The 27,814-nt window shown below is 49.6% G+C and overlaps 1 protein-coding gene across 2 annotated transcripts in view; it reads left to right on the top strand.

Moving 5' to 3' along the window:
• SELENOM (selenoprotein M) overlaps positions 1-27,228 on the top strand; it is a 33,918-nt gene extending 6,690 nt beyond the window's left edge. The window contains exons 1-5 of one of the 2 annotated variants that reach the window (XM_083418006.1): positions 18,954-19,485; positions 22,505-22,540; positions 22,980-23,014; positions 24,100-24,178; positions 25,810-27,228. In XM_083418006.1, the coding sequence (XP_083274132.1) occupies positions 19,366-19,485; positions 22,505-22,540; positions 22,980-23,014; positions 24,100-24,178; positions 25,810-26,007 (468 nt within the window). In that variant the 5' untranslated portion in view covers positions 18,954-19,365 and the 3' untranslated portion in view covers positions 26,008-27,228. Of the gene's footprint in view, positions 1-18,953; positions 19,486-22,504; positions 22,541-22,979; positions 23,015-24,099; positions 24,179-25,809 lie in introns of those variants that run through there. The other variant, XM_083418007.1, reaches the window with a different exon arrangement.
• Positions 27,229-27,814: the final 586 nt, after the last annotated feature.

Raw genomic sequence — 27,814 nt, 5'->3', positions numbered from 1 at the left:
CTTACTGTGGCACCTGAATCTCACAAGAAGTACCCCATCTTGGGAGGAAGAGGAGAGATACTACTACTAAAGGTAAAGGTAAAGGGACCCCTGACCATTAGGTCCAGTCGTGGCCGACTCTGGGGTTGCGGTGCTCATCTCGCTTTATTGTCCGAGGGAGCCGGCGTACAGCATGTGGCCAGCATGACTAAGCCACTTCTGGTGAACCAGGGCAGCGCACGGAAACACCGTTTACCTTCCCTCTGGAGGTATACCTATTTATCTACTTGCACTTTGACATGCTTTTGAACTGCTAGGTTGGCAGGAGCAGGGACCGAGCAACAGGAGCTCACCCCGTCACGGGGATTCGAACCACCGACCTTCTGATCAGCAAGTCCTAGGCTCTGTGGTTTAACCCACAGTGCCACCCGTGTCCCAACTACTAATGATAATAATAATAATAACGCTAACATAACTCTTATAGAAAAAAATGGTGTTGGCTTTTACAGCCCAACTCTCCATCAGGCATTCAGTGTCCCCCTAAGTTTGTTATTGGTCAGAGGTAACTGAGTGGAGGCAGGATCCAGTGAATGCGAGGAAGAGCTTTATTTTTTCCTGTGGCAACAGCTGATGATATATTGCTGCAGTTTCGTGCGCACATGCTGGCTGGGGGTGATGGAAGCGATCGCCCCAAATGGCCATGCTTGCTGGGGGCCAGCTGGGGGTGGGGTCCAGGTCAGGGGAGGCTGCTTTGACCCCTGCAAGGTTGCTGTTTCCTCCTGTTTCCCTCTCCTTTTTCTTGGTTGCACTTCAAACTAGGTCACTGTCCCAAAGAGAGGGGCGGTGCTGCTGTTTTTTTGTCCTTTTACAGCCCTTCAGCGCTAAAGTGCACATATCCACTCACCCACCCCATCGTCTTGTTTCTATTGATTATATGTAAGGCACACTGGCTCTCGGCTGCAGGGCAGGGTGAAAAACGTTTCAGGCAGGAAAATGAATAGCCCATCTCGTTCGCCGACCTTCCCAAGGTCACGGATTCACGTGCCCTTCCTTGCTTGATTCAGTTCGGCTATGGATCGGCAGGTGTGGAATCCAGTTCGGTTCCTTCTTCCCCAAAATTGATCAACAGATGTCCTGTTTGAATTCCAGGGGGCTCTGACTGCACGGATGCCCCCTCCAACATTTGGCCACTGTGAGAACAGGGTGCTACACTAGATGGCCCGGTCTGGCAAGACCCTTCTTATGGACGGCAATTCCGATAGAACCTCCATGCTCAGGCACAGTCTACCTCTGTAGAGGTAGGGAGAGCGACAATCAGAGAGTACTGCTGCACTCAGGTACTGCCATTTGGGATAGCTCATTTGGTAGAGCGTGAAGCTCTTAATATCAGGGTTGTGAGTTCGAGCCTCACATTGGGGCAAAAGATTCCTGCATTGCAGGGGGGTTGGGCTAGATGACCCTTGTGGTCCCTTCCAACTCTATGATTCTTTGCTTGGTGGGCTTCCCATAATGGGCATCTGATCGGCCACTGTGAGAACAGGATGCTGCACTAGATGGCCCGTTGCAGCAGGGCTATCTTCTTTTTTTATATACATAATTTTTTTTATTAATTTTTCTGTTTTACACTCTAGAATATTCATTTAAGGTAAAGGTACCCCTGCCCGTATGGGCCAGTCTTGACAGACTCTAGGGTTGTGCGCCCATCTCACTCAAGAGGCCGGGGGCCAGCGCTGTCCGGAGACACTTCCGGGTCACGTGGCCAGCGTGACATCGCTGCTCTGGCGAGCCAGAGCCGCACACGGAAATGCCGTTTACCTTCCCGCTAGTAAGCGGTCCCTATTTATCTACTTGCACCCGAGAGTGCTTTCGAACTGCTAGGTTGGCAGGGGCTGGGACTGAACGACGGGAGCGCACCCCGCCACGGGGATTCGAACCACCGACCTTTCAATCGGCAAGCCCTAGGCGCTGAGGCTTTTACCCACAGCGCCACCCGCGTCCCTAGAATATTCATTTAAACAACCTTAAAATGTCAATGACTTCCCTTCCTCTCTTTCCATGGTTCATTTTGCATTATATCATAAATCCCTGCATATTTTACATAAACTAAACCATTCAGTATTCCATTATTACATCCAACACAACTTGTTTACACTGTTGAATTTATCTTAATGCTGCCAATGTTTTCACATGTACACAGTTTGCCCCCATACATTCAACAAACATTTCCCAATCTTCTATGTTCTTATCATTGTCGCTTGCTTGCCTCTGTTACAAGCAGGTGTGTCAAGGAGATCCCAATGCCATGAAGACTGGAGAAGATGCCTCCAGAATCTCTGGGGAAGCAATGCCTGGGCTGCCCACAGCAGAGGACCTGAAGAGAGCTGAGGGCAAAGAGGTTGACTTACCTGAAGCAGCTCCTCTCTCACCTGCAGACTCAGGGATGGGATGTCTTCCCTGGTCACTCCACACAAGGCTTCAGTTGGCTGGAGCTCCCTGCAGAGGCAACATGTCTTGGGCGTAAGCATAAGAACCCGGCTGCTGGATCAGGCCAATGGCCCATCTAATCCAGCACCCTTGTTCTCACAGTGGTCAACCAGATAGATAAAAGGTAAAGGACTCCTGGATGGTTAAGTCCAGTCAAAGGTGACTGTGGGGTTGCGGCGCTCATCTCGCTTTCAGGCGGAGGGAGCCGGCGTTTGTCCACAGACAGCTTTCTGGGTCATGTGGCCAGCAGGACTAAACTGCTTCTGGCACAACGGGACACTATGATCAGTGGCGGAGCTTCATGCTCTGGCACTGGGGGGCGGAGAGCAGGCTGGGGTGGGGCTGGCGCATGTCCTGGGGGCATGGTGTGCTGCCCGTAGGGGCATGGCTCCCAGCATGGGCAGGGGAGCAGTAAAATGGCACCCCACTGGGACTGCGCTGCCGGGGGCGGTGCACTCCCCCCGCATGCCTCCTCCTCTGCCAGTGACTGCGATGGAAGCCAGAGCGCACGGAAACACCATTTGCCTTCCCGACGCAGCAATACCTATTTATCTACTTGCACTGGTGTGCTTTTGAACTGCTCATTTGGCAGGAGCTGGGACAGAGCAACGGGAACTCACTCCATCATGGGGATTCAAACTGCCGACCTTCTGATCGGCAAGCCCAAGAGGCTCAGTGGTTTAGACCACAGCGCCACCCACATCCCATGGCCAACCAGATACCCCTATAAGAAACTACAAGCAGGAATTGAGCACAGAAGCACTTCCCCCTCTTGTGGCTTCCAGGAACTGGTATTCAGAAACATTGCTCCCTCCAACCATGTAGTCAGAGGAAAGCCACCATGGCTAGTAGCCACGGATAGCCTTCTCCTCCATGGATTTGTCCAGTCCTCTTTTAAATTATGATTATTTATCAAACTTGTATGCCGCCCTTCATGCACAGATCTCAGAAAAACAATATATTATTTAAAACGCTCTAAGTTGGTGGCCATCGCTGCCTCCTGTGGCAGTGAGTTCCACAGTTTATGCACTGTGTGAAGATGGGCTTTATTTCCAACTTCCAACATCCACCTTCGTTGGATGTCCATGAATTCTAGGACTACAACAGGGGAAGGGAAAACTTTTTTTCAGTCCTCTTTCTCCATGGAATGCATGATTTCATAAACTTCTATCATGGCATTGCCTAGCTGTCATTTCTCTAAACTAAAAAAGCCCAAAATGGTAGAATTGGAAGGGACCTTGAGGATCATCCAGGAATATGCAGCTGTCCCATACAGGGATTGAACCTGCAGCCTTGGCGTTATCAGCACCACGCTCTAACCAACTGAACTATCCAGGCTGCAGCCTCTCCTCCTCCTCCCACCCCCTGGATCACTTTGCTTGCCTCTCATGAACCTTTCCCAACTCTGCAATAGGCTTTTTGAGGTGAAGCCGCATGAACAGTGCAGGGTCCCTTGGAGCTGTCCAAGGTCCTGGTCCTAGCTGTGCTCTTCTGGACTCGGTTGCTCCTGTGAGACTCAAGCTCCCCCCAGACCTGGACAGAGCAGGGAAATCTCACGTTGATGGACAGCTAAAGCCCTCGTGATGGCTGAGAGGCTTCCATTGCAAGGATGGAAGGACCACAATCTTCCTCCAGGTCTCCCTGCCCCTCCTGGGTTTGAATGCATGGCTTATCAGAGTCGATTTCATTCAGACACCGGTTTGGATATTTGGGCTGCCTGCATTAATTTACAAAGCTACATCAGTATTCTTATTGTTAAGGTCATCTTGCAATGGATTTTTGTTGTCTGTTGTTGTGTTTTGTTTTGTTTTTAAGTTAACATTACTATTTTATCATTTGTTTTCTTTCTTTTTACTTTTCTATTAGATTCACAATTTTTAAAAATTATTTATTTTATTTTTCTTTATTTGTTGAATTTATATACCGCCCTATACCCGGAGGTCTCAGGGCGGTTCACAGAAAATGGAAGGAAGGGTGGGGGGGAAGTTTTGAGGGCTGCCTGTGCCCCCACCCCACCCACTGCCAAGCTTTTTTCTGTAGATCCCCTGGGATCCTCCCTGCTCGGTGCTTTTGGTCTGGCTGGGATGAGTCCTTCAGCTGCAAAAATGAGCAGGTTGAATCCATACATTCCAAGCACATTCAACACTCATTTAAAGCACATGACATCCGCCCAAAATGTCCCCTGGGAGCTGTCATTTGTTTAGGGTTCTTTAGGGGCAGAAACTACATTTCCCAGGATCCTCGTTGGAGAGGAAGGTGTGTTGAATGTGCTTTAAATGTATGCATAGACCGGCCTTGATATCAGCTCTTCCTTGCCTGGAACCTCAGAGAGCTGCTGCCAGTCAATGCAGACAACACTGAACTAGATGGACCAGTGGTGTGACTCAGTGCAAGGCCTGTTTCTGTTTCAGAAGGGCAATAGCTCAGTGGTAGAGCATCTGCTCTGCATGCAGAACGTCCCAGGTTCAGACCTCAGCACCATCTCCAGCTTAGGGATGGGAAAGCGAACCCTGCCTGAAAATCTGGAAAGCTGCTGCCTGTCAGTGCAGACATTACTGGGCTCGGTGGACCCAGTGGTCTAATGTAGTGTAGCAAGGGGCTGCAGCTCAGCGGTAGAGCATCTGCTTTGCATGCAGAAGGTCCCCGGTTAAGTCCTTGGTATATCCAGTTTGGGGGGAGGGGGAAGGCTCCCTGCCTGGACCCTGGGCAGCTGCTGCCAGTCAGTGTTGACATTACTGAGCTAGATGGACCACTGGTCTCACTCAGTATAAGGCAGCCTTCCTGTGTGCTTTTGTTCCTGTCTTTGAATATACTGAATATGATAATATTTTTTTTCTCTTGTTAATTATGCTGTTTTCAATGTGCATTTTATATTTGACTTCAGTTAGCATTTTTTTTTTAAATGTTTAAGATTTCTTTTTCTTAACTTTGTTTGTATTAAATATTCTCTAGTTCACCTCCTTTCTAATGTTTTATTTTGAAATCTAATATTTTAGTTTTCTGTTAATTATGCTGCTTTGACTGTATACTCTATATTTGACTTTCTTCAGAAATGTTTGGTTTTGGATTGTATTATTGACGTTTTAATATGCTGTAAACAGCTTTGAGATTTTTCTTAAAAATATAAAGCGGTATTGAAATGAAATGAAATGAAATGAATGTTTCAGCCATTGCACCACACCAGCTCACATATCCGGAAGTATTTATTTCCCATGCAGTGTCCTTTTCCTTTACAACAGGTGCACAGACCGCAATGAACTTTGTTTGGCCTCAAGGCTTTTTCCTGAGCATCACACACACAGACACACACACACATATATAAACTTTCAAGCATGCGCCAAACTCTCTGGGGCTGAGCGCTCAGCACAGGGAGGAATCTCTGCCCCCTTGTGGTTCATGGCAGGACTGCAGCCAAATGGCTGATCTCAGAAAACCCTTCCAGATTGAGGCTCTTTTCCAGTGGGATTCAGTCCCATCCAGGCTGTGCAATCCAAGTTCATTTGGTGCATCTGTAGTAATGCACTAGAAAACGTGGGATCAATAAAAACTTGAGACAATGGCATCTCACCTCCCCACAACAAATCAGAATGGGTGCCCAATAAGGAGATTGTCTGGAAGTACAGTGGTACCTCGGGTTAAGTACTTAATTCATTCCAGAGGTCCGTTCTTAACCTGAAACTGTTCTTAACCTGAAGCACCACTTTAGCTAATGGGGGCTCCCGCCCCTGCCGCGCCGCCGAAGCACAATATCTGTTATCATCCTGAAGCAAAGTTCTTAACCCGAGGTACTATTTCTGGGTTAGCAGAGTCTGTAACCTGAAGCATCTGTAACCCGAGGTACCACTGTAGTCAGAGACAACAACAAGGAAAAAGCAGATCACCACGATAACATTTAGGCCTGGTCTGCCTGTGTAGTAGAATCGTAAAAAAGTATAGGAGGAAATCACATTTTGGGATGCTCTCAGTCCCCACGCAGAAACAACATCCCCTGCAAATTAAACTAGCATTATGCGAAGGGAGGAAAGTCTAGTTTAGCCTGCTTCCTGATGTGCTACTTTTCCACTTGCAGGGGGAGCGTGTGTCTTTAGGGTATGGGAGCTTTCAAAAATAGGGCACAGCCTTTTGCACCCTCTTATCCAGCTGCTTCTGCAGACCAGGACTCCTCTGTTGGGGTGGCGTCTCCCAAAGGCACCAGGATGCAGGACGAGGTGGGCCACGGGCCTGATCCTGCCCAGCTCATCTTATGTTGCACCACACAGTGGTTCCGCGTGAATGTTCAGGCTACCTTGGAAAGACTAAGAACTCCATGTGATTGTGGCCCTCACAGTCCTCATCACCTGGCCCCCAGGACTCTCCCCAGCCTGTGCTTACACTCCCTACAAGCCCTGCTCCAGACCCCCCCCCCCGAGTGCTTCCACCCACATGGAGCACATCCTTTACACTGGCTGGATGAAAGGTGGAAAGACGTTTCTGTCCAAACCTCCGACTTGCGTAGCCGGAATGCAGCCGAACTGTATGAAGGCAGGATTTGCATTCGTGACTCCACCCATGTTTGCCTCTGGCCTCAACCATCCCTGGTGTGCGGCCCCCAACTGGCTGCCCACAAGGGAATGCGGCCCCCCCAGGCTGAAAGAAAGGTCCCCTAATATAAAGGTGATGCCCTATTGCTGGTTTTGGAATCCTACTCCCCACACACACACACACCGCTGAGACTTGCGATATTTCTCTAATTAGAGGTTTCTCTGCTGCTCTGACATTCATTCCAGAATACCTTCCCACCCCCTTCCATGCTTTGATCGCTGTTCCAGAACAGCTTGCATTGGTTATTATTAGGCTCTGTAATTGAACCTGAGAGGTCGAGGGTTCCATACCCTCCAACATTTCTCCAATGAAAATAGGGGTGTCCTATCTAATAATAGGAACGCAGGTGGCGCTGTGGGTTAAACCACAGAGCCTAGGACTTGCCGATCAGAAGGTCGGCAGTTCGAATCCCCACAACGGGGTGAGCTCCCATTGCTCGGTCCCTGCTTCTGCCAACCTAGCAGTTTGAAAGCACAAAGTGCAAGTAGATAAATAGGTACCGCTCTGGTGTGAAGGTAAACAGCGTTTCTGTGCGCTGCTCTGGTTCGCCAGAAGTGGCTTAGTCATGCTGGCCACATGACCCAGAAGCTGTACTCCGGCTCCCTCGGCCAATAAAGCGAGATGAGCACCGCAACCCCAGAGTTGGTCACGACTGGACCTAACGGTCAGGGGTCCCTCTACCTTTTTATCCCATAATAATAATGTTACTATTTATACCCCACCCATCGGACTGGGTTGCCCCCCAGCCACTATGGGCACCTTCCAACATAGATAAAAACATAATAAAACATTAAACATTTTTAAAAATGAAAGCTTCCCCATACAGAGCTGCCTTCAGATGTGTTCTAAAGGTTGTCCAGTTACTTATCTCCTTGGCTTGCATAACTCCATACCCTCCAATATTTTGATGAAAATAGGGGCATCCAGTGCTTTTTTTCTGGGGGGGGGGCGCAGGGGTAAACATTTTGTGAATCTTTGTACTTTTCTCCATTTACTGTATTTATTGTTCCCCGATTTGAACTATAAAATGGTGATTTTTTTCTTGAGTCAAAATGAGAATACCCCAGTGGCGTAGCGTGGGGGGTGCAGGGGGGGCCGGCCGCACCGGGCGCAACATCTGGGGGGGCGCGCTTGCACTCACAGCTCTCTGCCCCTACCTGGCTCACTCACTCTTTCTCACTGCAGTGCTGGCTGTGCGAATCCGATCCGAGCCGCCGGGTCGCCGCCCACTGTGGAGGGGAGGGTGCCAGGTGTGCGGTGCAGTGCAGAGAGAGAGCAAGGGACTATCTGGGGGAGGGACACTGCAGCGGGGGGGGGGGCGCAAATTACTTGCCTTGCCCCGGGTGCTGACAACCCACGCTACGCCACTGGAATACCCCTAAACATTTTTTGAGGAAAAAAGCACTGGGGATGTCCTAAGGAAAAGTGGGACATTCCGGGTTCCAGTCAAAAACTGGGATGGCTTCTCTAAAAATCAGGGACGTCCCTGGAAAACAGGGACATATGGAGAGTCTGGGGTTCCATTCTCACAGTGGCCAACCAGATGGGAAGCCCATAAGCAGGAACTGAACCCAACAGACATTGCTCCCCAGCTCAGCCACAAGAACATAAACAGAATCCGCTGGATCAGGCCAGCAACCCACCTCGTCCAGCATCCTGTTCTCACAGAGGCCGACCAGAGGCCTGTAGGAAACCCTCAAGCATGATATGAGTGCAACAGCACTCTGTCTACCTGTGGTTCCTAGCAATGTTCAGAAGCATTACTGCCTTTGAGCATGGAAGCAGAGCATAACCATCATGGTTAGCAGCCACTGATAGCCTTGTCCTCAAAACATTTGCCTAAACCTCTTTTTGAGCCATCTGGGTCGGGGGCCATCGATGCCTCCTGTGGCAGGGAGTTCCACAGATTTAACTCTGCTCTGCGGGAAGAAGTTATTTCTTTCACCTGTCCTGACTCTGCCAACATTCAATGGCATGCCCCATGTTATGAGAGAGGGAGTAAAAAAATTTCTCTATAATTTTTATTAAATTTTCTGTTTTACATTTTAGAATATTTATTTAAACAACCTAAAAATATCAGTGACTTCCCTTCTTCCCTTTCCATGGTTTATGTTGCATAACATAAATCCCTGCATATTTTACATAAATGAAACCTTTCAGTATTCCATTATTAAACCTATGTCCTCCTTGTTCTCTTGTCCTATATGTTAGCCCTGCAAGCAGTGCATATTCCACCAGCTCGTTTTCCATTTTGGGGCTAGCAAAACACGGGCTACAGTAATGGCATACATAAACAACCTTTTTTGACACCTGGGAATCTTTGCCTGGATTATTCCGAACAAAAAGGACTCTGGTTGTTTGGGGGAAGTACTTTTAGGGACGCAGGTGGCGCTGTGGTGTAAACCACTGAGCCTTGGACTTGCAGACCAGAAGCGGCTTAGTCATGCTGGCCATATGACCCGGAAAAACTGTCTGCGGACAAACGCCGGCTCCCTCGGCCAATAAAGCGAGATGAGCGCCGCAGCCCCAGAGTCGTTTGCGACTGGACTTAACTGGCAGGGGTCCCTTTACCTTTTTACTTTTAGGGAGTAAAATTTTTCTCTATCCACTTTCTCCATGCCATGCCATCATTTCATAATATTCTATCATCTCCCTTCTTACTTGCCTTTTCTCTAAACTAAAAAGTGTTGCAACCTTCCCTCCGAGGGGAGAGGGGTCTTGTGTTTGAATCCTGATTTCAGGTTTGCCATAGGCATCTGGTTGGCCACTTTGAGAGCAGGAGTCTGGACTAGATGGACCATTGGCCTGATCCAGCAGGCTCGGTTTATGTTCTTATCCCTCAGCAGTAGCCAGTGCTGGTTGGGGCGGATGAGAATTGTAGCCCAACGTCATCCTGAGTGCCATATGCACACCCCCCCCCCCACACACACACTACAAGGAGCCACAGGGACTTGTAGCCAACCAGAGGATGTCACACTGCAAGCACATCTGTTGCAGAGCCACTGTCAGCAGAAATGTCAAGGGCTAAGGACGCGGGTGGCGCTGTGGGTTAAAACACAGATCCTAGGACTGGCCGATCAGAAGGTCGGCGGTTCGAATCCCTGCGACGGGGTGAGCTCCTGTTGCTCGGCCCCTGCTCCTGCCCACCTAGCAGTTCGAAAGCAGGTCAAAGTGCAAGTAGATAAATAGGTACCACTCCGGCAGGAAGTTAAACAGCGTTTCCGTGCGCTGCCCTGGTTCGCCAGAAGCGGCTTAGTCATGCTGGCCACATGACCTGGAAGTTGTACGCCGGCTCCCTCGGCCAATAAAGCGAGATGAGCGCCACAACCCCAGAGTCGGCCACGACTGGACCTAATGGTCAGGGGTCCCTTTACCTTTACGGCTCCCCACCCCAAGGCTCTTTCACTCCAAGCTGCGGAAATGGGGTGAGAGTGGGGTGTCACATGCATGAAGGAATGCTCCCTCCGCCTGAAAACACCTCCCTGCTCCCCACCCACATGCAAGGGAAAAAAACAGCACCAGAGAAATGGTATTTGGAAGCCGCCGCCTCTTCCCTGACACTCTAGCTTTCCGCTTGCGGAACACTTCCCACATGCCACTCAGGCCAGGCAGCCACCCACCCACTTCTGCAGCTCTCCCCCCCCCCCCCGGCACCCTTCCTTGCTTCACAGGGGGAAAGTCTGACTCACAGAGGACAGCGCCCCCTGTTGAGAGACCCCCGCGTGACCCTGCTCAGCAGGGAGAGCTCAGCCGAACCCTGCAATTCTGCCTGACTCACAGGCTCCCTGGCGGCTTTTTAATTTACCCACATTTGCCGTGACTCATCCACTCTCCGCTTGCAAAGGCAGGAGACCTTCAGGGTTTATTATTATCCCCCGTTATTATTAGAAGCGTAGCATTCTTCCTCAATGAAGGCTGAGCAATATGCTTTTCTGGGCAGGGGAAAGAAGCTGCCAGCTTCTGGGTGTCAGAGGAACTGTCCCCCACTTGGGCAAGGAACTATTCCCCATGGGGCCAAAATCCTGCCTTGTGACTCTTGCCTGGTGACTCTCAAGAGTCTTCCTGGGTCACAAGATTCCTTATTGGGATGGATGGATAGAGCCCTGGCGGACCATAGCTCAGTGGCTGGAGCATCTACTTGGGATGTAGAATGCCCCGGGTTCAATTCCTGCCATCGCCAGGTAGAGCTGGCCATGTCCCTTGTTTGCAACCCTGGAGAAGTTGCAGCCAGTCAGTGATTTGTTTGTGGGTGGGTGGGTATTTTTTCCTGACAGGCCTCTTTACTAGCTATCTGCCAGGCAGAAATCCAACAGTTGCAGCTTTCCTTAACATGAAGGTGCAGTGACAGGTTGGTGTGAGTTGTGAGTAACAACAACAACAACAACAACATTTTATACTACCCCGCCCTCCCCAGCCAAGACCAGGCTCAGGGCGGCTAACAACCAATAATAAAAACAAGTTGATTGAAATACAACTTAAAAACAAGATTAAAATACAACATTAAAACAATTAAACATTAAAATGCAGCCTCATCACAGGAAGAGAAAGGAAAAAAGAAAGGGGGGGAGGGAATCAAATTGTAAGGGATGTAGATCTTGTTCATTTTCTTTCTCTATGTCCTTCATGCATAATTCTTTGTGCCTCTACCCTCTTATTCACCTTTTCTCTGAACTGCAAATGTCATAACTGTTCCTCTTCAGCTGAGAAGAGGGCACCTGCATTTTGCACCTGAAACTCAAGTCTGTAGTAGCTCTGTTTCTGAAGTCAATATTGTTGGGAAATCAACCCCTGGGAGGGGACTTGCTGGCCTACCTCAGGCCAGCCAGAGAAACAGCTGCCTGTGGCTATTTTCTCTTCAGCAGTTCCTCCCTGATAATGGCAAGCATGAGCCAAGCTGGAATCAACAGAGGCACAGGTGGGTCTTGTTAGCACAACCAGCTGCGGTTGGCAGGCTCCCCTGAGCAATCCTGGAGGAGAACCGCATCAGGAGGAGAGACTGAGCAAATGATCAGCAGCTAGGGGCGAGCGCCCGATTATTCAGGGTGGTTAAAACCAAAATATGGGATGCGGGTGGCGCTGTGGGTTAAACCACAGAACCTAGGGCTTGCCGATCAGAAGGTGGGTGGTTCAAAGCCCCGCGACTGGGTGAGCTCCCGTTGCTCGGTCCCAGCTCCTGCCAACCTAGCAGCTCGAAGGCACGTCAAAGTGCAAGTAGATAAATAGGTGCCGCTCTGGCGGGAAGGTAAATGGCGTTTCCATGTGCTGCTCTGGTTCTCCAGAAGCAGCTTAGTCATGCTGGCCACATGACCCGGAAGCTGTCTGTGGACAAACGCTGGCTCCCTCGGCCAACAAAGCGAGATGAGCGCCGCAAGCCCAGAGTCGGTCACGACTGGACCTAAAGGTCAGGGGTCCCTTTACCTTTTTAAAACCAAAATGGGACCACAAGGAGCTCTGAAAAGCGTCTCTCCCAAAACTGGGTGAATCGGCATTAAAACGGCACATGCAATTCCATGTGAGAAAGTGTGAAGTGATGGACATTGGTGCAAAAAGGAGAATAATAAGAACGTAAGGCGAGTCTGCTAATGGATCAGGCCAGAATGCATCTCATCCAGAATCCAGTTTTCAAAGCCCCAGTGGGAAGCTGTAAGTAGGACCTGAGAACAAGAGCATTTTCCCCGTCTGGTGGTTTCCAGTAACTGGTATTCAGAATCATAACTGCCTTTGTATACATACCCTCCAACATTTTGCATGAAAATAGGGACATTCTATTGTTTTAGGGATGCGGGTGGCACTGTGGGTTAAACCACAGAGCCTAGGACTTGCCGATCAGAAGGTCAGCGGTTCGAATCCCCGCGACGTGGTGAGCTCCCATTGCTTGGTCCCTGCTCCTGCCAACCTAGCAGCTCGAAAGCACGTCAAAGTGCAAGTAGATAAATAGGTACCACTTTGGCAGGAAGGTAAGCGGTGTTTCTGTGCGCTGCTCTGGTTCGCCAGAAGCAGCTTAGTCCTGCTGGCCACATGAGCTGTACGCCGGCTCCCTCGGCCAATAAAGCGAGATGAGTGCCGCAACCCCAGAGTCAGTCGCGTCTGGACCTAATGGTCAGGGGTCCCTTTACCTTTACCTTTACAGCTGTGATTCTGCTTTCCCAGTAGAAATTTCTGCAGGGACAGCCATGTTTGTCTGTTGCAGCCAAATCAGCAGATGCTCTTGGAGCATCTCAGATACTTGTCAGAATTTTTTTTCTCACATCCTTGAAAAACTTACACCACAATGCCCCCTCCCCCCAATGTCGCAAGACAGCCGCGACCTTCACAAAACTGCTGTTCTCCAGAGCCAGATTGGGTTCATGGGAGTTGTAGTCCAGAAAATCTGGAGGGCACCATGTTGGCAAAGTCTGCTCTGATTTCCCTTGATCTGTGCACCTTCCTCTTTGGCCTAAAAAAAAATTATCCTGCTTTGTTTCTCTTCAAGTGCTTTGATCATCCACGGAAAGATTCCTAGCAGGGTTCTTATTCTGAGAAACGGTGAATAATTTAGGGCATGCCTTGTCTCCAACGCTCCCTGATCAAAAGCTGTGTGTGCTTGGCTGTTGTCAGCATTTGTTAGGGGGGAGTTGGTAGTGCGTACTGTTTTTGTCTGTTTCATTCTGTCTGTTTTAAAATGATTCAAGTTTCCACACACAGAAAGAAAAAGGGTATATAGATCTTCACGTGTAGAGGAGTCCTTCATGTGGAGCACTCCCTGGTCCCAAATGGGGCAACTGTACCCCTGAAGGACCAGGTGCGCAGCCTGGGAGTCATTCTGGACTCACAGCTCTCCATGGAGGCACAGGTCAATTCTGTGTCCAGGGCAGCTGCTTATCAGCTCCATCTGGTACGTAGGCTGAGACCCTACCTGCCCGCAGACTGTCTCACCAGAGTGGTGCATGCTCTTGTTATCTCTCGCTTGGACTACTGCAATGCGCTCAATGTGGGGCTTCCTTTGAAAGTGACCCGGAAATTACAACTAATCCAGAATGTGGCAGCTAGACTGGTAACTGGGAGTGGCCACCAAGACCATATAACACCGGTCCTGAAAGACCTACACTGGCTCCCAGTACGTTTCCGAGCACAATTCAAAGTGTTGGTGCTGACCTTTAAAGCCCTAAATGGCCTCGGTCCAGTATACCTGAAGGAGCATCTCCACCCCCATCGTTCAGCCCGGACACTGAGGTCCAGCGCCGAGGACCTTCTGGTGGTTCCCTCCCTGCGAGAAGTGAGGTTACAGGGAACCAGGCAGCGGGCCTTCTCGATAGTGGCGTCCGCCCTGTGAAACGCCCTCCCACCAGATGTCAAAGAGAAAAACAACTACCAGACTTTTAGAAGACATCTGAAGCCAGCCCTGTTTAGGGAAGCTTTTAATGTTTAATAGGTCATTGTATTTTAATAGGTTATTGTATTTTAGTGTTCTGTTGGAAGCTGCCCAGAGTGGCTGGGGAAACCCAGCTAGATGGGTGGGGTATAAATAAATTATTATTATATTATTATTATAGACTTATAAATCATTTGCAGCTGTTGTGTAAGGGATTGCTGTTATGAATGGAATGGAACTGAAATCAGTAAGATTATGGAACGCAGAAATAAAGTAAATTATCAAACCATCAATTCTAGCATGCAGGTAGGGGGCACCTAAATTATGTAATTGGATATTTGAATGATTGATATTGGGAATTGTTATTGTAATTTGGCATTGATATAATGATATATTTGATATTTGATATATTTGGATTATTATAATTGAGAACTCATAGAATTATTATCAAAAATAAAATGATGCAAATTTCAGAAGACTCCTGGTGTGGCAAAGGTGAAGCACAGCACTTCCCAAATTTTTTTGAACTTGGGCCCTGCTCCTAAAATAAGAACAGAGGAAGAGTCTGATGGTTCAGGTCAATGACCCGCCTAGTCCAGCACCCTGGTCTCACAATGGCCAACCAGATGCCTGTGGGAAACTTGCAAGCGGCACCTGAGTGTAGCAGCACTTTCTCCTCCTCTGGTTTTCAGCAACTGGTATTCAGAAAAATTACAAACTCTGACCATGGAGGCAGAGCAGAGCCATCATGACTAGCAGACATCGTTAGTTTTCTCCTCCATCCATTTGTCCAGGCCTCTTTTAAAGCCATCAAAGTTGGCCATCGCTGCCTCCTGAGGGAGGGAGTTCCACAGGAACACACACACAACCCCAGCAGGCCGAAGTACTTTGAACACGTGGAGATTCTTGACTTGCAGCGGCAAATAAGATGATCAGAGGGAGATGCCTGATGCCAATTCAGACCAGTGGTCCATCTAGCTCAGTACTGTCTACACGGTGTGGCAGCAGCTCGCCAGGATTTCAGACAGGGAATCCCTTCCAGGCCTACTTGGATGTGCCAGAGATGGCACTTAGGACTTTCTGCATGCAAAACAGATGCTCTGCCACTGAGCTATAACCCTTTCCTAACTAGGAACTTGGGAAGATACCTTACACGGAGTCTGACCAGCTGGTGCATCTAGCTCAGTATTGTCTACTCTGACTGGCAGCAGCTCTCAGGATTTCAGGCAGGGTCTCTCCTAGCCTTACCTAGAGATGCTGGGGATTGGACCTGGGACCTTCTGCACGCAGAGCAGGTGCTCGACACTGCTGTTTTGTTTAAAGCAGATTTTCCAGTAGCAAAAATTCCCTGTCAGACACCCACACTTGGTTTTATTATTATGATTTTTTATTCAACGATCACAAAATGTTACTTTGCTTCTTGCTTACACCCTTTATTCTTGGCTGCTTCTCCATAGGAGTCAGTAATTCTTATCTACTAACTATACTGGTTAGTGATGATTCGTTTCTCCATCTGCCTTCTTCTGTAACTAACCAGAGCAAAAACAAGGAGGACTTTAATACGGGGTGTTTGCAAGGATGCAACAAAATGTTACCTGCTCAAAGATGAATAATAATAATAATAATAATAATAATAATAATAATTTATTATTTATACCCCGCCCATCTGGCTGAGTCTCCCCAGCCACTCTGAGCGGCTCCTAATCAAGTGTTAAAAACAGTACAGCGTTAAATATTAAAAACTTACCTGAGCAGGGCTGCCTTCAGATGTCTTTTAAAGATAGGGTAGCTGCTTATTTCCTTCACATCTGAAAGGAGGGTGTTCCACAGGGTGGGCGCCACTACCGAGAAGGCCCTCTGCCTGGTTCCCTGTAGCTTAGCTTCTCGCAGTGAGGGAACCGCCAGAAGGCCCTCAACGCTGGACCTCAGTGTCCTGGCTGAACGATGGGGGTGGAGATGCTCCTTCAGGTATACAGGACCGAGGCCGTTTAGGGCTTTAAAGGTCAGCACCAACACTTTGAATTGTGCACTTTGACTTGTATAGCAGAAGGTGGAGATTCCAGCCCCACAGAAGAAGGCATTTTGATGTGGTTGCTTTTAAGCATGGAAACAGAGCACGTTCTGTCCTTATGCAATTTGTGTACATGCTGTTCTTGACATTGCCAGTCATTAAGCACTTAATAAACACATTTGCATACCACACCCACCACCAACCCTTGTTCAAGCTGCACATTATTAGCTTTCCAACTGAACAGCTTTCCCCACCAGTTCTGCGTTTTCTACCCAACTGCAGCAAATGCTATTTATTTGTTTATTATGTTGATATCCCAGCTTTGTTTCTCCATGGAGCTCAAGGTGACCCCTTCCTCATTTAATCCCCACAACAACCCGGCAAGGTAGGTTAGACTGAGAAGCAGCGACTGGTCTAAAGCATGGGTAGGCAAACTACGGCCCGGGGGCCGGATCCAGCCCAATCACCTTCTAAATCCGGCCAGCAGCCGGTCTGGGAATCAGTGTGTTTTTACATGAGTAGAATGTGCCCTTTTATTTAAAATGCATCTCTGGGTTATTTGTGGGGCATAGGAATTCATTCATTCCCCCCCCCCAAAAAAAATAGTCTGGCCCCCCACAAGGTCTGAGGGACAGTGGACCGGCCCCCTGCTGAAAATGTTTGCTGACCCCTGGTCTAGGATCACACCCAGCAAGCTTCATGATGCCCAAGTGTGGATTTGAACCCAGGTCTCCTGGTCCGAGCCTGATACTCTAACTACTGCACCACACTGTCTCTCTTGTAGGGGGGGGGGAGGCAGGGAAACACCATTTCTCTACCACCAAGTTGCAGCCCCTTTTGGGGTGTGGTGCAAAGTTTGCCGTGTGGAGGTGAAAGGACATTAAATAAGGTTTTAGCAAAAGTGCTAACCCCAATATCTTACTGAGCAATGGGGTCTGCCCCGGTGCTCCCAGCATTAGCTGGGAAGAGCAGGTATCGTGCAGCTCTGGGATGAATGCCAGAGATGTACAAAACTGTCATAAAGAATTGTAATTAAAAAATAAGGTCATATATATATATATATATATATATATGTGTGTGTGTGTGTTCATAAACGTACCAACCAAGCACGTACATACAGATATGTGGACCACATGTCAGGAGCACCACAGGAAGACCGCCCTGAAACCATTTTGACTCCCAAACTGACCAAATGTTTTCTCTGCAAGGAGGGAGGGGGTGAGGGAACCTTCCCATTATCTCAGGAATTGGGTAATCACCATCTCAAAGGAATGGCCAGACCACCAGGAAAGGCAATCAGATAAGGCATTATCAGATAACCTGGCAGACGGGAAAAACAACAACATTCAAATTTCTGTTGTAGACCGCCTTTTCTGTGATGTAGGTATGATGTTTGTGGGTGGTGGTCTTGGGTTACACCCCTTCTGTGATGTAGGTATGATGTATGGAGGGGTGGTCTTGAGCTCCAGGGCAGGGAATTTAAAATGTTTAAAAGGGCAGGCACACCTTGGTTCTGGGTTACTCCTCCCTCCCTGTTGCAACAGTTCAATAAAGATCAGGTTTACGAGCTGCTTTGCTTCTCAATATTCTCTGGTTGGCCTCTGTTATTTTCTCCGACTGATAGAGAACCTACAAAGGACTCTATAAGGGCTCTTGTGTCTCCCATAAGGGAATAAGGGCAGATTTTGTTTATTACAGAAGGAAGAAGACATTTGAGCATATAAAAAGTTTATTTCCCTCCCACCCGCTGAAATCCCAAGGCTTATAAAGAATTTCAGCTCTGGATTATTATTTTTTAAGTTGGAGTAATAAACGAACATAGCTCAGTGTTAGAGCATGTGCTTTGCATGTAGAAGATCTCAGGTTCAATTTGCAATCCCAGACAGCCGCTGCCAGTCAGTGCAGAGAATACTGAGCTAGATGGCTGAAGGCCTGATTCAGTCAAAGGCAGCTGCGTACCCTCCAACTTTTCTCCAATGAAAATAGGTTAGTCCCATTCCATAATAATAATAATTTTACTATTTATACCCCACACATCTTACTGGGTTGTCCCAGCCACTCCAGGCAGCTTCCAACGTATAGAAAAACATAACAAAACATTAAACAGTTAAAAAAAAAATTCCCTATACAGGATTGCCTTCAGACGGTTCAGGGGTCGGATAACCCCATACCCTCCAATGAAAATGGGGACATTTTCACACCCTCTAACATTTCTCTAATGAAAATAGGGACAGCCAAGGAAAAGTGGAATCAAATCAGAAACCGGGATAGCATCTCTAAATCAGGGACATCCCTGGAAAATAGGGACACTCTGCGTTCCTAACGGAGAGATGCAAAGCGGCGTAGCGGTTAAACTTTAAAGTCTCGACTTGAGGCCAAATCCACACCACGCCGTTCAAAGCGCGTCCAGGATACATTGAAAGCGCACGGCTCTCTCGCAACGAATCTTGGGAGCTGTAGTTTGTTAAGGGTCCTAGGAATTGTCATCAGCGAAGGGGCAACTACAGCTCCCAGGAAACCTCGGGGTAAGGCGTGTGGTTTCGTTGCGCGTGGCAGGCGCTTTCAATGTGCAGGATGCTCCATCATGAGACCAAAGGTGTAAAGAAAGCATCGGGCCTCGGAGCATGTGCAGAGAGTAAGCAGCGCTAGTAGCACTGTGCAAGCACCCGGGTAGGGGACACACAGGTCCTCCGAGGTGCCCCCGTCGCCGATCCTCATTTTCCTTTGGAGAGCCGCTAATCCCGGAGCTCCGCCTTGCCCTGCCCAGATGATGCTCCTCCCTGGAGAGCCGGGCGGCGGCGGGGCGAGGCTTGCCGGCCGAGGCTCCTCCGCCTTCCCTTCGCGGGGGCTCCGCCCGATCTGACGTGGCAGCGGCTCCAGCAAGCCGGAGGCCGCCGCGTCCAGAGCGCAGAGCGCACAGCCAAGAGCGCAGAGCGCGTTGCTGGAGTGAAGGTGCCCGATGGCACGTCCGCGCTTCGTGCTGCTGGTGGCGCTGGTGGTGCTCTCGGGATCAGGGCTGCTCCGCGGCTACGAGCCGGACTGGCGCCGCCTGGAGGGCCTGGCGAGAGGGAAAGTGGAGGTGAGGCCAAGCCTGGAGGGCGGAGGGAGCTGGGTACCTTAGAGCATGTGCAGAGGGCCTGATGCGCCGGGGCCCGCCAGCTCCCTGGATTGAAGTCCCCACCCCCAAACAAATGTGGTCTCCCCACCACTTGACAGACAGATGAAGCGTAAAATGCGCTGGGCAGCCTTGAGAGAAGCGCTGGCCCTCAGCCGGAGCTTAGCCTCCCTCGCAAGGCTGTAGTGAGGCTCTGTGAACAGGCGGCAGTCACCGCCGCAAGCCTTTGAAATGCGGGCGGGACATTAGAAAGAATTAAGGATGTAGCGTGTGTGTTGTTTTTTAATGTTGCTGCTGTTGTTGAAAGGCAGTATTTTTTTTTGGGGGGGGGGTTCGTAAAAAAAGAGAAAAGTGAGATTTGCTTTGCAACAGATCATGCCAAACAACTATTAAGCCTAGCATCAGACAGAGATTGCGCAGAGCTTCCAAGAAGGATGTCTGTCTTGTCTTGGCTGTTCTTTTGCTATTCAGAGGATTTGGCATGTGGATTTTCTATTTTACCATCATTCAGAAGGATATACCATGGTACCTCGGGTTACAGACACTTCAGGTTACAGATGCTTCGGGTTACAAACTCCACTAACCAGGAAGTGGTTGCTCCAGGTTAAGAACTTTGCCCCAGGGTAAGAATGGAAATCACACACCAGCAGCGCAGCAGCAGCAGGAGGCCCCCATTAGCAAAAGCACGCCTCAGGTTAAGAACCATTTCAGGTTAAGAATGGACTTCTGGAACAAATTAAGTTCTTAACCCAAGGTTCCACTGTACGGGGTTACCCTAGTTGAAGCTTAGAGCAGGGCTTCCCACAGTGCAGTCTGCAGGCCACTGAAGTTTCAGGCAAGTCTGGGGACCATAATTTACCATGTCTTTGAAGAACACTTACAGCTGGAATTCAGATTGTTGTACTGTGGTTGACCTCTGGGACTCCCTGCCACAAGAGGCAGTGATGACCACTAACTTGGATGGCTTTCAAGGAAGACTAGACAAATTCATGGAGGAGAGAGAGGGCTATTGATGGCTACTAACCACGATGGCTCTGCTCTGCTTCCACAGTCACAAGCAGTGATGCTATTGAATCCCAGTTGCTGGAAACCACAGGAGGGGAGAATTGCTCTTGTGCTCAGGTCCAGCTTGCAGGTTTGAGGACGTCTTTGAGGAGGTGGTCTAGATAGGCCCCTGGCCTGTTGCAGCAGGCTCTTCTTAGCGTTCTTAATGCTTCTGAACACCAGTTTGCATCTAGCACAGTGCAATAGAATTGCTGAAACAGGAGGGGAATGTCATATTCTAAAACCCTCTGCAATTTTCAGGTGGTCTGGGGCACGGAGGGGGGGTTCAGTTGGAGAACCATGGTCTTAGAGGACTAAGGAGAAATTTGGGGCTATTCCCACATATTCCCAAGTCTGTCCTTGTAGCCATGTTATTTTAGAAGTGGGAGGGGAATCTAACAAAGCCCATTTATCCCTGAAGATGACGTGGTTGCATTGGTGGGGGGTTGTTTTTCAGTCTGCTAACAGGTGGCCTTGGGCACACCTGCCGCGGCAGGTTCTGACAAGCCCTTGGAAAGGATTGTCAAGGGAACAGGGGGCCAGGGAACAGCTGTTTTTTCACGGTGGAAGGGAAAGGCTGCAGAGGGCGAATGTATTTGTGGGGTTGTCAACAAGTGTCCTGGGACGCAGGTGGCGCTGTGGGTTAAACCACAGAGCCTAGGACTTGCCGATCAGAAGGTCAGCGGTTCGAATCCCCATGATGGAGTGAGCTCCCGTTGCTTGGTCCCTTCTCCTGCCAACCTAGCAGGCTCCGGCGGGAAGGTAAACGGCATTTCCGTGCGCTGCTCTGGTTCACCAGAAGCGGCTTAGTCATGCTGGCCACATGACCCGGAAGCTGTACGCCGGCTCCCTCGGCCAATAAAGCGAGATGAGCGCCGCAACCCCAGAGTCGGCCACGACTGGACCCTTTACCTTTACAACATGTGTCCTGGGCTAGCAGAGGTTTCTCCAAGAGCATCATAGAAACGTGGAATTGTAGAGTTGGAAGGGACCCTGAGGAGCATCTAGTCCCCTTGGTGTCCCATACGGGGATTGAACCTGCAAACCTGGCGTTACCAGCACCATGCTCTAACCAACTGAGCTGGACCCCCAACTCCCCATCAGACCCAGAAACCATCACAGTCAGTGGCCAAGGACAGTGGGAGTTGACAACACAAGAAGAGAGCACTCGCCCAGCCTTCAGTTTCCAGCCATTGCTGTCTCCAACTGTGGAGGCAGAGCACAGCCATTATGCCTAGTAGCCGTTGTTCCAGAGATTTAATTATGTGTTCCATCAATATGTGCTTTATCTGTCCTGACTCTTCCAACTTTCAGCTTCATTCGATACCCACCAGTTTCTCTAGCCACTTCCTCCACACCAGGCATGGGCAAACTCGGCCCTCCAGATGTTTTGGGACTACAACTCCCATCATCCCTAGCTAATGGGACCAGTGGTCAGGGATGATGGGAGTTGTAGTCCCAAAAATCTGGAGGGCCGAGTTTGCCTATGCCTGCTCCACACCATGAATTTTTTTTATAAACTTTTATTGTGTCTTTCCATTTCTCTGAGCTAAAGAGCCCCCAAAGCTGCAGGCTTTCCTCAAAGGGCAATTGCTCCATCCTTTATCATTTTGGTTGCCCTGACCTGGGATAGCTCAGTCGGTAGAGCATGTGACTCTTAATCTCAGGGCTGTGGGTTCGAGCCCCACATTGGGTAAAAGATTCCTGCACTGCAGGGGGTCAGACTAGATGACTCTTGTGGTCCCTTCCAACTCTACAATTCTATAAAGAATTGAATTTTTTGCTGGCTGGCTGATGAGCTGTTGGGAGTTGGGTGTCGGACAACATCTGGAGGTCTGCAGGCTCCTCGTCCTTCCAGTGCATGAAACGAGTCTGGATTTCTTGGGAAGTGTGTTTGTGTTTGATGGTGTATTCAAATTCTGTTTCCTCCCTTTTAAAGAGCTGTGGGGGATGACGGCTGAACCGCCTGCCAGAGGTAAGTGTCGCTTCGTTCCTGCTCCCCTGGGTGAAGAAGTGCTGCAACGGCTCATAAGACAGAAGGCAGGGAGCCCAACAGTAGGCGGCGCCAGAGAGCCAATGACAGGCAAAACTCAACACATTCTAGGTTTCCCCCCATCCTCCCCCCTGCCAGAATGGAGATGGAGGAGAAAGAAGCTGACAGGCACAGCCACCTCCTAGACTGACTGAAAGTAGGGAGGCGGGAAGGTGGGGACTGGCTGGAAGCAGTCTGGGGTTGGTGGGGCAGACTGGAGCAGTCTGGGGTTTCCGGGGAGCCACCACAGGAAAGGCCCTGTCACCAACAAAGCCTCGCCTGTTGATTGTAGGTTCAGAGAATAAACTGGGCTGGTGGGGCAGGGGGAGCCGTCTTATTCCATGTGTAATATTTGCATCTCATTCATTCCCCCCCCCCCCAGGTGAAGGCCTTCATCAATGAGGACTTGCCTCTGTAGTATCCTTTTTGTATGTTTGTGCAGGGCCTAAGCATTGGAGGTAGGGGAGGTAAAAGGGGGACATTAGCAAGGTCCCCAGGCAGCCAGCTTTGGCTGCAAGCCCATCGCCCCCAAATTATTTATTTATCCTCTCTGGCCCAGGAGCCCAAACTTGAGAAATTCTGAACTGCCAAGCCTGATGCCCTTTAGCATGCTGTCTGGGGCTGATAAGGGTCATAATCCAAAACCTCCGGACAGGGCTGTCTTAAGCATATGCGGCACCGGGGTGCAAAGAGCCACCCGGCACCCACCCCCGAGGTTGCCCAGTCCCAGGAATGCAGGAGAGCGGAGCCAGCCAGCCGCCTCAGCGTCTCACTGGCTCGATCGCCCCCGAACTCATGGCGCAGAAGAGCACGCCATGACGCTCTGACTGACGGATGGGCTCTTCCCTGGATTCAACTCTCTTTTTCCCCCCAACAAATTTTTTATTCATTTTATAATGCAAATAAACAACACAAACAGAAAAACAAACAATACAAACAGATTCTTTGCCTTATCCTTATTTTTCCTAAGCATTGTTAGGTGGGCTTCCCCAAATCCTCTCTATCTGATTTTCATTTTACCTCATCTTTACATATCATAATTTCTAACCATTTTTTTTATCACCCTTACTTTAACCATAAAAAACCTTCACATTTTATCACTTACAAATAATACTATTTTAAAATACACTATCTTCTACTTCCATCCCTACAGCCTAAATCCACTTCCAAAGCTATTCTAAGATTCCCTGGACTCAACTCTCGGGCCCCGGACTCTTGGCCTGGCGCCCCTGAGAGCCCGGCGCCAAGGGGCCCCGCACCCTTAGCGCCTATGGGTAAGACAGCCCTGCCTCTGGAGGGCACCAGGTTGGCAGTCTAACCAGGCACCTGATTTGCTAAACCTGCCGGCCAACGCAGCAGAACTTGGGTGTCCTCACTCACCCTTGCCTGAAACCGCTGGAGAGATGCTGCCAGTCAGTGTAGACAATATTGAGCTAGATGAGCCTGTGGTCTGGCTCTGTTAGGCAGCTTCCTTCGCACATACCCTTAACTGCCTTTCCCAGCCACAACCTTGACATGAAGCACCTCGCTGGAGCAGACCCCGAACTCATCCTGTTGAACTCACACTACAGAGAGCTGGAGGTGAGAGGGAGTTTTGATCTTCCCACACTGGTGTGACCCACCGGAGGATTTTTAGCTTCAGGGAGAACTGGTAGAGGTGATGCTCTTCACGGAATATGCAATTGCAGGAATAGTTTTGCTTGTGTTTCTGAATCGAACATGTAGGGCCCGCAACAAAACGTTGCAGCGCAGCGGCAAGAATCCATCTCCCTAAGAATCATGGGGGTTTCTTTTGAAATCTTATTTTTCAAGGAGGTTTCAATGGCATCGAAGGGATGCTTGAAAGTACGTGGGCAGCAGGTTGGTAAATTGCAGCCAGATTGGTTATTGTTGTCCAGCAAGCCAGTGAGTGGGACTTTTAATTCCTCCTCCACTGGACTAGCAAGATTAAGTTGCATAGCACTTTAAAAGCTCCAGGAATATTCAAACGTAGAGGGACCGGGTGCAGCAGGCCTTTGGAGGCTTCTCTTCTGGAATCCATCTGCCAGATTTCAGCCATGGGCAGGTAAGATGCAAATCTTGCTCTGTGATGCTTAACAGGCTACCGTATTTTTCGCTCTATAAGATGCACCAGACCATAAGACGCACCTAGTTTTGGGAGGAGGAAAACAAGAAAAAAAATATTCTGAATCTCAGAAGCCAGAACAGCAAGAGGGATCGCTGCGCAGTGAAAGCAGCAATCCCTCTTGCTGTTCTGGCTTCTGGGATAGCTGCGCAGCCTGCATTCGCTCCATAAGACGCACACACATTTCCCCTTACTTTTTAGGAGGGAAAAAGTGAGTCTTATAGAGCAAAAAATACGGTAATTAATGTGCTGTTCACACAGCAAAGGAGCAAAGGTCCGTCAAATATGGGTGTAGCCAGAATTTATGGCGGGGGTGGGGCAGGGCACACCCCTGTCATCATCCTCTGTCTTAGCAGATTGGGAATGAAACGTCTCAGCAAGAGTTGTTTTAAGTTACCTTCCTTTGACCCCAAGCATTCAGAAAAATCTGCCAAAATCTCCAGACATTTGAAAACCAGGAAGTTAAATAAAAAAATTAACATCCGGGAGTAGCTTGCATGCGGTTAACGAGCCTATTTTGCAAAATTACGAAGAGCCTGCCTTTTCAATCTTATTTTTAAAAATCTAAACTAAAACAAGTTTTCTTGGCTTTGCTGAAAACCTTTTCAGCTATTCCTTCTCTCATTTCTTTTTTTGTCCAATGCAGTTTTTCTGCGCGCACTCAGTAAGCATAGGCAATTTCTACTTTTAAGTTAAGCATTTTTATTTGCTTACTTGATGGGGGGGGGGCAGCTGTCCCCTGGCTATGCCCATGGGTCCAATGCCATCTGCATTTGGATACACTGGTGCCAATCCAGCTGGGTCTCAGCATGTTGTTGCCACCTGCATGTCTCTGGTTGACCAAGGGAAGGACGACTGTGGCTCTATGCTAGGACATCTGCTTTGCTTGCAGAAGGTCCCCGTTTCAATTCTCACTAGCATCTCCAGGTAGGGCAGGGAAGGTCTTTGGTCTGCAGTCCTGGAGTGCTGCTGCCCATCAGTGTAGCTCAGGGGTAGAGCATCTGCCAGCCTGTGTAAGCAGCACTGAGCTAGGTTGACCAATGCCCTGACTTGGCCTAAGGCAGTGCCTTATGCATTTATTTTGCAGAGAATTCCACTGAGCGATATGTCCCGCAAAGAAATCAACGAGCTGGTGCAGAAACTGGGCTTCTACCGGAAGGAGAAACCAGACTCGCCTGTCCCCAAAGAGTTCCAGCTTGCTCCTGCCCGGCCGCCCCCTGGTTCAGAAGGCGCCAAAGGAGAGCGTGCGGCGGAGAGCAAAGGGGCTGCGGGTGGAGAACTCTAGATCTGTTGTGCTCTTAAAAACCTCAGGGGTGTCTTGTGTGCGAGTGTGTGCAAGGGTTGAGAGCGTGGCCCATGTTTTAATACATGCACAAGCATAGCTGTACCGATGGGTGTGCATGGTAGGATATGTTGTTAGTATACGCAGGGTTGTGTGTGCACACCTGCCAGAGGAGAGCCAAGGAATGTGGCCTGGGCTGCAGAATCGATCCTTTTTTTAAAAAAAAAAGAAAACACAAGTTTCTAGACCTCATGGTTGGAAAGGTGGACGTGAAAGCGTCTGGGCAGCGCCTGCTAAGAAGCCAGAAGAGGGCTGCACTAAATGACTCTTTAGGTCCCTTTCAAATCTACAATTCTATGAAGATTTGCAGCGGTCTTGAGTGCGGGGGGGTCTGCTCTTCAACCCCCCCACCAGCAAAAATAGCAAGATATGTATATACAAAAAATGAATATGCCCCATTTGCAGGATATGCAACCAAATGCAACGTCCCCTCGTTGCAGAAATTTGGATTTCATTCTTTAGTTTGTTCTAGAGTAAAGGGCACACACTGCCCTGTCTGTGGAACGGGAGTAAAAAGTGGTGTGGAAGAAGCTGGGATCTGGGGTGTGGATTTGGGAGAAACTGTGCTCCCCCCACTGCCTGGGGAAACAGAGCCAGACCTGAACCAGATCACCTTGGACCGGATCACCTTGAGTCCCACCTTGGACCGGATCACCCTGAGTCCCACCCTGGTCTGTGCACCATTTCTGTCTAGATTCATTCAATCATGCATAGCCCAGTTGGAAAGTTTGGCTCCGTGCCTCTTTGTATAGCTCAGAGACCGGGAACCTGTGGCCTTCCAGGTGTTGCTGGAATCCTTGCCCTTCTCCCCCCCCCCCCAAGTTTTAGTTTTGGTGGCTGAAGGGAGCTGGAGACCACCAACACCCAGAGGGGACCACAGGTTCTTCCCTCCTGCTTTCGGTTCAGACCACACTCCCTAGCCGCTGTTCCTTGCTCCAGGCCATAAGCAAGCCTTCGTGTTTTTCTGCAGCTGTGCCCCGTCTGCATGAGACAGGATGATACCCTCGGCTGAAAGCTCTTGGTGCCCAGGGTGGATAGTCAGTGTCCCATCAGGCTTCGGAGCACAGCGCGCTAAGGAACACGAGCTCAGTCACCCACCCTGCAAAAAACAACAACAACCCTCTTGCAGTTGTGCCTAGAAACAGTAAAGTCTTTTACATCCACTGTGCTGGTATCTGTGTCTCTGTTGCTGGATAATTAAAAGTCCCAGACTGAACTGGTCAAGGTGTTCCCCTGGGTCCTCGCCCCATCCCACCCTCAGAAGCTCACAGTGATGAGGTGGCGAGGTGACCTTTTTCTTCCTTGAAGAGCACGGGGAGCTGAAGAAGTTGGAAGTTGCAGCCTTTCTCAAACTGTGGACCCCCAGATGTTGTTGAACTACAACTCCCATCACCCCTAGCTAGCAAGGCCAGAGCTCAGGGATGATGGGCGTTGTAGTCCAATATCTGGGGACCCGCAGGTTGAGAACCACTGTCTAGAGACTCTGTCCTGCCTCACCTGAGCAGCATGTTGAGTTGCTGGGAGAAGATGTGTCCTTGCATCTCTCAGCTGTGCGCTGTCCCCTGCCAGCGGGGGAGCCAGGTGGAGGGCAAGCAAGACTCAAGGTGGTAGCGGTGCCCAGGCTCAAGGCGTGTACCCACCCATGCCCAGCTGCTGTTCTGCAGCACCGCATGGAGGCACCAGTTAGGAAGCACAGTCCTTGCCTTAGAGGGCACAATGATTTCCATGCCCCCGGTGCTGGCAACCCATG

Source organism: Podarcis tiliguerta, assembly GCF_965153285.1.
Source record: "Podarcis tiliguerta genome assembly, chromosome: 16".
NCBI lineage: Eukaryota > Metazoa > Chordata > Lepidosauria > Squamata > Lacertidae > Podarcis > Podarcis tiliguerta.
This window is presented reverse-complemented; position numbering and strand designations above follow the sequence as displayed.